This window comes from Epinephelus lanceolatus, chromosome 17 (assembly GCF_041903045.1).
Source record: "Epinephelus lanceolatus isolate andai-2023 chromosome 17, ASM4190304v1, whole genome shotgun sequence".
Lineage (NCBI taxonomy): Eukaryota > Metazoa > Chordata > Actinopteri > Perciformes > Serranidae > Epinephelus > Epinephelus lanceolatus.
The window spans coordinates 23242076-23252152 of record NC_135750.1 but is presented as its reverse complement, the minus strand read 5'-3'; the positions used below and the strand labels follow the sequence as shown (position 1 = coordinate 23252152).

The 10077-nt window shown below is 40.8% G+C and overlaps 1 protein-coding gene across 1 annotated transcript; it reads right to left on the bottom strand.

The window, feature by feature from the left end:
- Window positions 1–3107: 3107 nt before the first annotated feature.
- spef1 (sperm flagellar 1) lies at window positions 3108–10072 on the bottom strand. The gene is made up of 7 exons (XM_033613951.2): window positions 9877–10072; window positions 9564–9675; window positions 6133–6280; window positions 5936–5981; window positions 4426–4510; window positions 4228–4333; window positions 3108–3745 (listed from the first exon to the last, which is right to left on the bottom strand). The coding sequence occupies exons 1-7, from the start codon at window positions 9983–9985 to the stop codon at window positions 3632–3634; spliced, it is 720 nt and encodes a 239-aa protein (XP_033469842.1). The 5' UTR covers window positions 9986–10072; the 3' UTR covers window positions 3108–3631.
- Window positions 10073–10077: the final 5 nt, after the last annotated feature.

Here is a 10077-nt window from a genome sequence, read left to right as displayed (position 1 = left end):
CAACTGTTTTCTTTACATTTACAAACTTAAATCCCGGTTCTGGTTTAGAAGTTTTTCACAAGTTTTGAAATTGTGATTAATTATTATTTTTTCTTCTGAACGTTGCTTCACAAAATCAGAATCTTATTTGAGCCTATACAGATTCACTGTCATTTAGATTAAACGAAATATTGTGGTCAAAAAAGTAAGACTTCACACAATGTGCATATGTTGGCGAGTCACTTATTTAGACGGCGGGGTGACTGTGGTGACACGAGGATGATTCAGTGAACATTAACTGAATATACATACACAATCTATCACAGTCCCTGTTGTTCTAACCCACATAATGTGTTGTAAACATCACAAATAAAGACGTGTTTGTCTGTTGAGTCTGTAAAATAGTCCACCCAAGAGACAGACTCCAAACCTCAAGTCCTGCCCTCAGTGAGGCCAGTCAGCTGTTCACAAAGGCTTTCCAGGAAGCATTCAAAGTGCGTGTGACCACTGTCGGAATGACCAGATGAGGGATAGCTTCCTCTTATGAACTCTCCGTCCTTTTACAGATCCTTTCACAGCCAAACTTTCAGTCTTTGCTCTCTGAAGGAGGGTGTTTAGTTACAGTCTGACCCCAGATTTCCCTGATGTCAGAATTTGTGAGAAATACGATCATAAAGCATGTTTGTGGGTGAAAATAAACTTCGCTCATCCTCATCTTGTTTATTTTGGATGGGTTTCTTTTGTGGATGTCTGGGCTCATTTTAATGGGTGGTCTGATTTAGTGTCAGGGGTGCACAACCAGCGAGTTTAAAGCCCTCCCCCTCCCAGGAAGTGGTGTCAAGGTCAGGGTTTCTGCTTCCTGGATGAGCCAGCACTTCTCTTTCCTTCCTTTTGTCCCTGATCATTAGATCCTGCAGGTTCCATCTGGCCTTGACTCCGGCCTGGATCTGTCCCTCCCCCGAGACTCAAGGGTGTGGCCCCTCATCTCTGCGTGTCGGCCTGTAAATCTTCTCCCCAAACAGCAGAATATGATTCATCAGCTGCAGTCAGCGCCATCATCAGTAGCTGCTCTGTTCTGCAGTTTTCTCTCACATTCCTATCCTGTGTGTGTGTGTTGGTGCAAAACACACACTCATACAAAGAGCAATAGCTTTGCTATTTCTCAGCACTTTTCTCCGCACTCCTCTATGTTATCTTTGGTGACTCTCAGGATGGATATTGTAGTCATTACTCGAGTCAGCTACAAAATCTAAAGCTGATTCTGTGTTGCATATGTGTCACTAATGAATGTTTTCATCAACTTATTAGTGCTTTGTTCTTGATTAACCTCCTGTTGGGAATTATCAGTCAGACTTTAAAGGGGCACTCCATTGATTTTACACATAAAGGTCAGCTTACTCATCATAATGAGTATTACTCAGCCAGTGAAACAATTATATTTAGTCTTCTGTGGCTCTGAAGGGAGCTTTATTCTGACAAAGTAACTCTGATGATGTCATCAGGGTTAACTCTGGCTACATTCAGACTGCAGGCATATCTGATGTTTCTCTAAATCAGACCACACTGTTACCTGCAAGTTATCAGATTGGATTTGTGTGTCCAGACATCACCAACCTATCTGTATGGGTTGCCATGGTAACGATGTAGGCATCAGCATCTACAATAATGGTGACAAGGCTTTCCAGTGCGGAGGCACGATAAATTGAGGTTCATTATTTTCACCCTCAAATCGCGGTTATTTATTTCAATTTATTTTGGTGTCTCTCCATGGACTGTTGGCGCTCTGCTAGCAGCAGCATGTATTCTGCTCACTCTGGATTTGACACTTTGAAATCCGATTTGACCAGCCAGATCAGCCGGACTGACATGCATCTGTAGAAATTCATCTCCAAATGTGTTTTGGATCCGTCTTGCAAAAATTTCATGGGTTTCCTGTGTTTTTTTTTCTTGTACAGATTTTATAAAATCAATCTGGATACAATCTGTATATGGCAGTCTGAACAAGGCCCTTGAGTTTAGGCCTGGTTATGCCATGTAAAACGGGTACCTTTTGTGATCATTTTTGCAGGGGCACATACCACTTTTCAACTTTGGTGAACACAGAAAACTAAATTTGTACTGTTAACCAACAGAAAGCTGCATCCACAGTGCTGACCTGTGAGGGGAGAGCTGGAGAGTCCAAAATGAATGAAGCTATTGTAGCCAGTTGTGTAGTGGAGGGTATATGCAGGTATATACAGGTATATGCGGTATACCCTCCTCTTTTTCTGGCTGCTGACAGCATACCCACATATCAGCCAAAAAGCCATTTGAATATTTAGAGGAGTATAAGCACCTCCTCCACCCAGTAATACACCCACCTCTTCAGCTAACACTACACCACTGATTGTAGCTGATTAGCTGTTAGTCTCCATCCAGTTTCATTTAACACACTCTACTGAAGTTTAAAGTGCTTCACAAAAGAGAACAGTTTGAAGACAGTTATAAGACAGGAGTCCATGGTACAAATATGTCTTTTGAATAAACTAAGTGATGTTATTATTTGTACCTCAGTGTTATACAGCTGTAAGCTTGATAAAGGTGATTGATTAGGTGATGCAGAGGTGATCAACAGGACAGAACTCAGTTACAGCAGCAGGCAGCTGGAGAAGATGAGCAGCTCCTGATACAGCTCAGCAGGTCGCCTATCTCTTATTATTCTACACCTGCAGAGGGGGATTAAGATAAAAGACAACACAATATGGAGCGACCCGCCCAGCCCCATCTCACTGGTATGACCTAATACTCAGAAAGGGAAGTTAACTTTATATTTGAGCGGAACAAAGGCGGTGTGTGTACCAGCTGCGCTTAACTATATTTGGTCATCTGTCAGCGTCGTTGTGCATGCATTCTGAAACTAGAAAATGATGACATTCATTACTGCATTTACATAGGAACAAGAGTTGCAAAGAAAATGAATGATGTCATTTTAGAATTGAAAGGAAGTGACAGTCACAGTGTATAAACCTTACACCTCATATATAACGTAATTTGGTTATTTCCAATGCTTCAGATCTCTGATACTGCTGATTTGCTAGATTCTGCTCATGATTGAAAACACAGTTTGGAAAGTTACAGAGGTTAGCTGATTTATTGAGCACTTGGAGGTCAGAGGTCATAGGCTGTGTAAAGGCACAGAAGGTCAGAGACGACTGTGGATACATAAACACATGAAAATCACATTCTCCTCCTCACAAAGAAGCAACTATCTGTATTAAACAACTCAAATTCTCATAAATCATTTACCATAGAATCTGAATAGATACGATTTAAACACAGAGACATTTACAAACATATTTGTATCATAGAGAGTTGTTGCACTGCCCTTGTTAAAGCATGATTTTAAAAATATTTCAATGCCAAATTAGATAAATTACCAAACATACTTTACTTAGAAAACAGCAAAGTATTAAGACATAACACGTGTAATCCCACTTGTGCATTCAACAGGTGTAATGTATTTTAGCAGGTAGGACAATAATCTCAGAATCTATACATTAAAAGATCTTTTGCCTTGACTAAAGCTTTTAAGAAGTTAAGCATTTATTAGAGTTGAAGTGACAGGGTGAGAACGCAGAGGTACTATCACAAAGTCTCTGTGTATATGTTTGTATCAGCGTGTGTTGCCTTTTGCTTTGTATGTCTCCAGATGCCGCGTCAGATCTTCAATACGCATATCCTTCAGGTGAACCAGATGCTCCAACCTGTTCACCTTCATCTGCAGGATCTACACACACAGAGATGCAGCAGGATGTGGTTAATTAGGTAAGGTTACTTTCTAAACCTGTGAATTATCTCATTGATGAAAACATCCTGGTGAGGTAAAAGAAGTTTGCACGTTTGTTCTTTCTTAACGTGCAGATGTGGCCACGGGAGGAGAAGGAAAAAAAGTTATATCCGCTGAGCAGATACTGACTCACCAACCACTGCTGACACAGCTCATGACGCATATGTATCACACACACACCTAAATGCCTCTTTCTCACTTACACACACACACACACACACACACGCCCACACACACACACACACACACACACTGCAACAATATTACATGTATGACAGAGCTGTTGCCCTACAGGGCATCAAAACGGAAAAAAAAACTTTGTTTGCTGATGTTCAGCCAGTCAGCTGAGTGTTTCCAGGATTCAAGCATGTATGTGTGTGTGTGTGTGTGTGTGTGTGTGTGTGTGTGTGTGTGTGTGATACCTCCACGGTCTCCTGCAAAGCCATGACCGCTTGTTCTTTTTCCTGCAGGAATAGCCGTAAAGAAGGGTCCATGTTTGAGTAAAACTGTGCTGCGTGCTGTGGTTTTCTATACAATAAAAAACAACAACAACATATAATTATTGTAAACACTGCTTCTGAGTCACTGTAGTAACATTAAAAGTAACATTTTGGTCATACCCGTGCTTTAGTCTGCTCTTTTCATCTTTTATCAACCCCTCTCCCGCCAGATGAGCCACAAGTTTCGCTTCAGCCTGAGGAATTTCTGAGGACAAAAAAACAAAGCTATTTACATTTCTTCAAATTCAATGGGAGCGCATGATGACTAGAAACTCTGGTGCTGTTAGAAACCTGCAGGGATTCATCCAATAAATCTTACGGACACAGAGGAGGGGTGGATAGACGATGACCGTAAGCAGACAGAGGGAGAAACAGGAAAGTAAGATTAAAAGACAGAGAAAGAGAAAAATGAGGAGGCCTTTAAGTCCTGCAGTGCTGAGCTCAGGCCGGCGATAAAGGCCATCTGGTGATGTTGGGAGCTGATATGTGGACCTGAGCTGTGTCTGATAGCGGATGGGGTGTAGATGGAGGAGGAAAGAGCACAGGGAGGAGGCGCTGGCCTGAGGTCAGCCTAACAGGGTTGTTTCAGGGACGGATGAGGTGTGGGAAACGGAAGGGAGACACGTCGCCGATTCACTCGCTAAAGGTCGTGGCATTCTCTAATCAGTGCTGTCTGATGCTGTTAAACGTAGGTATGTTTGTGTCTGTGTGGTCGCCACTATCTGTGGGAGAGATTAGTGCTAACTGCGAGATGTTAGCAGGACACACACTGACAATATCAGGGCAGGAAGCAGAGAAGATCCTGGAAATAATGTAATTTCAGAGGCAGAATCAGCCCTAACAGCATCAACAGTGTCCTCTCAGACAGAAAAAACACATCAGTTTGTCCTAAATATGCTGATTTTGTGATTGTCAGCTGACCAGTAGATACAACATTATTAAAAATAGTCTAAAATTACACATCCACTTCCCTCCCTGTGACAAACTTCCAAACAAACTTTAGACTCAGTAGTCAAAGTTAGACGGACTGTGTCAGCTAATACGCTTCCCAAATGACACTTACATAAGGACATATCATGCTCAAGACATAAGGTCAAGACACAGTCATCACATTCTTGATAATTCAGCAGTCTATGGTTGATTTACCTATTTCCCTGACTTACCCTGCATTCATGTGATGTCGGAAAAATTGGAAAAATAAGTTCCCCGCTGGAACAATTCACGTCAATTCACATATATGCAGAAACATGGTGGACAAAAGTAAATCTTTGATCAATAGTAATAAATTTACTAATTCACATTTTGTGTGTCAATTTATTGCTCATATGTAATTACAACCGTTAGTTGCTGTCTGTGTTGAGTGACCTAGATTAGTTAGAAAAGTTGTTTATTAGCATGAACACAACAAGTCGGAGCAACAATTTCACAGCTCAGAAAGTGGGGCCATCCAAGGGACACATGAATGCAGCATTAATCACACTAACTGCTTGTTGCAGCTTCTGCAGAAATCTCTATTTCCTGTGAAGTAGGGTCAAATATGACGACAGACATGTCAGCCTAAAGATAACATTTCACAAATTTGTGGAGTAAGGATAGGGTTTGTGTAAATGCAGTGACAGAATAACTCTACCTGTGTGAGGTATTTCCTGGTTTCTGGTGTCGTAGTATTCCAAATCCTGGGTTCAAAAGAAAGTTTTGTTAAAAATGTGGTTATTTTCCTGGAAGACAGAGGGCTATTTAGTTTGTCATTAGCATTTAAACAGACAAAAAGGGACCTATAGTATGTATGTCTCTAAGCGCACACATGCTTAAACATACAGTACACACCAGTATATTCTCTGTGGTGTGCTCCAGTTTTTTGTCTATCTTCTCCCTGAGGGCGCTCAGCACAGGCTCTATCACTCTGGCAGTGCTCAGTACAATCCTCTTCACTGTCTCCTCGGGCACGTGGAAGTTCAGCTTGGAAAACACCTTCCTGCCCACAGTAAAAAAAATCCAGATGTTTGTAATAAAGCTATTAAATAACTAAGAATACAACCAAACCGGTTACAATAGGAGCAGCAGGTTGAAAGTTTTAACTGATGATGATGATAAACACCATAGGGGCCAATGTGTTTCCAGTGAAGACCCATAAATCTGTAGCTGGCTATGAGCCATATCAGTGGCTTGGGAGAGGATGAGTGGGTGTGTGTTGGGTTGGTTCTCACGACCAGATGCAGAGGCCTGTGGTCGTGCCTAACAAAGGTTCTGACTCTGTGTTTGTAGCAGAGTTATTGAACAGTTCAAGCATTCACTGCTGATTAAGATATATTAATTGGGATTGTAACTGTATGTCTGTTTTAGTGGTGAACAAGTAAACCACATGTAATTAAACTAGTAGTTCAACTACATTTTGCAGTAACTTGCAGTAACATTCATACTTGCAAACGATTAAGTAGTTAAATTACCTTTTTGCCATTTTTTGTGTAGTTATCTAGGGGAGCACGGGGCACAACCTAACGCGGGGTGAATTCTAACATGGACTTTTTAAGTGGTTACACAGGGTCACACCAGATGCTGGGTTTCTTCCCTGGTGATGCTCTGCCAGCCCTTTACTGTAGCCGTCTGCACTTCCTGCTTGTGTTTTGGGTGTTTTGCCCTCAGTTTTGGCTTCAGCAAGAGAAACGCATGCTCAATTGGATTCAGGTCAGATGATATGACTTGACCATTACAGAACATTCCTTTTGTTTGTCTTAAAAATGTCTTTGGTTGCTTTTGCAGTATGCTTCAGGTCATTGTCCAACTGCACTGTGAAGCATCGTCTAATGAGTTTTGAAGCATTTGGTTGAATCTGAGCAGATGATGTAGCCCCAAACACTTCAGCTTTCATCCTGCTGCTCTTGTCAGCAGTCACATCATCAATAAATACAAGAGAACCAGTTCCACTGGCAGCCATACATGGCCATGACATAACAGTACCTCCACCATGCTTCACTGATGACGTGGTGTGCGTTGGATCATGAGCAGTTCCTTCCCTTCTTCCTTCTCTTGTCTTCCCATCATTCTGGTAGTTGATCTTTGTTTTATCTGTCCATAGTATGCTGTTCCACAACTGTACAGGCTTTTTAGATGGTTTTTGACAAACTCTAATCTGGCCTTCCATTTTTAAGGCTAACCAATGGTTTGCATCTTGTGATAAACCCTCTGTATTTATTCTAGTGAAGTCTTCTCTTGCTGACAAGAGCAGCAGGATGAAAGCTTAAGTGTTTGGGGCACCATTATCTGCTCAGATTCAACTAAATGCTTCAAAACTCATTGGATGATGCTTCACAGTGCAGTTGGACAATGACCTGAAGCATACTGCAAAAGCCACCAAAGACATTTTTAAGGCAAAGAAGTGGAATGTTCTGTAATGGTCAAGTCATATCATCTGACCTGAATCCAATTGAGCATGCATTTCTCTTGCTGAAGCCAAAACTGAGGGCAAAACACCCAAAACACAAGCAGGAAGTGCAGACGGCTGCAGTAAAGGGCCGGTAGAGCTTCACCAGGGAAGAAGCCCAGCATCTGGTGATGTCTATGTGTCCAACACTTCAGGCAGTCATTGACTGCAAAGGATTTGCAACCAAGTATTAAAACTGACTGTTTAATTGATGATTATGTTAGTTTGTCCAAATACTTATGAGCCCTTAAAGTTGGGGGACTGTGTGAAGAAATGGTTGTAATTCCTACACGGTTCATACTACATTTTTGAAAAAAGCCTTAAATGAAAGCTGAGAGTCTGCACTTTAAGCAGGTATTCATTGTTTCATTTAAAACCCACTGTGGTGGTGTACAGAGCCAAAATGACGACAACTGTATCATTGTCCAAATAATTATGGACCTGACTGTATGTAAGTCACCGAATCCAACCATGTATCATCGTAATAACTGTCCTGTTGCCTAAAACATAGCACCGTCTTTTATGTAACCAACTCCCAGCAAGTGTTAGCTCGGCTTGATAAAACTTCCACACAGTGGAAACCCTCCTATAGCACATTTTCTCTATTTTTACACTTCAAACTTCTGTTCAGTTTGAACTAATGTCCTTAATTAAATAAGTTATACTTAGTATTTTAATTCATCAGGTAATTTATTGACCCACAGTTTCACAATCTTGTCAGTATTCATACATTCAATACTCATATTTTGACATGTGAACTAGGTTACCCAATCTATTTACATATATGGGTCCAACCATTGAGTATCGATGATAGACTGACAGATGGATGGATACCTGTCCTTCCCCTGATGCAGATGGAGACCTACAGTATACAGATAGAACTGTATTGAATTAATCAAGTTAAACAGACTTTTCCAGCAAGTGTTATGACTAACTGTCTGCCTGTTACAATTAACCCCACCCATGGGACATGTAGTAACATTTCACTTCCACCATTTCTCACTGCAATTGTAGAAGATATGTAAGTTCTAGAAAAAACAACAACCGTTTATTTGTAGCAGAGATGTGCATGTTGTTAGAATAAAACAACAAAATAATGTATCTCAAATAGTTTTAATGACATTCAGCCCAAACTAAAATGTGTAAGGCTGTGCCCTGGATTACCCATGAAACTACAAACAATTTTGGGCCATAGCAGGAATTATTCTTTTTATTTTTATTCTACCATTGCATCTCTACTGTTATTAAACTCCCTTTGACCACAATTTGTCATTACGATTGATTACTACCATTCATTATTACATGTTCAGAGAAGATGTTGCATGCTATTTTAGAAGTAACCTGGCTAACTGAGTCATCCTGCCTGGTACAATACCCTCACCTGGACTCTAGTTTCAACGACATTCCTGCACGTTCTCATGAATACTGGTGTTTATTTATATGTTTTATATATAGTGGGTTTTTATATGACTCGTTAACAAGTAGGCACTTTTTTTAAGTAGTTTGAACTACTTTTTCTTTGTAGCTTTTAAACTTTGCTGTAGTTCAGCTTCTTCCAGTGTGAACTCAATTTGCAAATGCTTTCAAAGAAGCTTCCCAACACTGCTTTTTCTTGAGTGTGTGTTTGTGTAAGAATGTTCTAGGGAGATGTGGACATACTGACCAAGTCAGATTGTGAAATCTTTCCAGCTCAGAGGCAACATGCCCCTCATGCACTCGCTTTCTATGCTATTCAACAGCCTATTATCTGGAAGTCTCCACTTCATGGGTGCAGCCTCCTTTATTAGATCACATGCAATTTAAATAAACAAATGTATAAAAAATGATTGTATCTTGCCTGTTGAGAAGGTTCCAGTTACTGAGCTTCTGCTGTGTGGAGTTAGCAGGAATATAGTTGTGCAGGTCAACAAGCTTTGGGAAGAAATATTTGACAACCTCAGCAGCCATCACTACAGAGGGTTCACCAGAGAGACACAGTCAGGTCATGTAAATAAAAATAAATAAACACACATTTGAGATGATAAACTATGTAAACAGCCAAACAAGATTATTGTGGCTGGGGACAGTATTACATGACACATTTCTTTTTCTTTGTTTAGTTAACTACGTCCCTGTCGGCTGTTAGCAAAGCTGAAAGCTAGGTTAACTACCTCCGTCACTGAAGTCTCTCGTGATGTGTCTCTTGGGCCGGGACAGAGATATTTTGTCTATCCATGCGTATAAGTCCTGAAGTTCTTCTTCGTTCAGTTCTTGGTTCATTATTCTTAAAGCGACATCGGTTTCTGGACAGTTTTCAAAGCTAATGAACTAGCTTGTTAGCTTCCCTTGACAACAGTTTGTTTGAGGCGTTG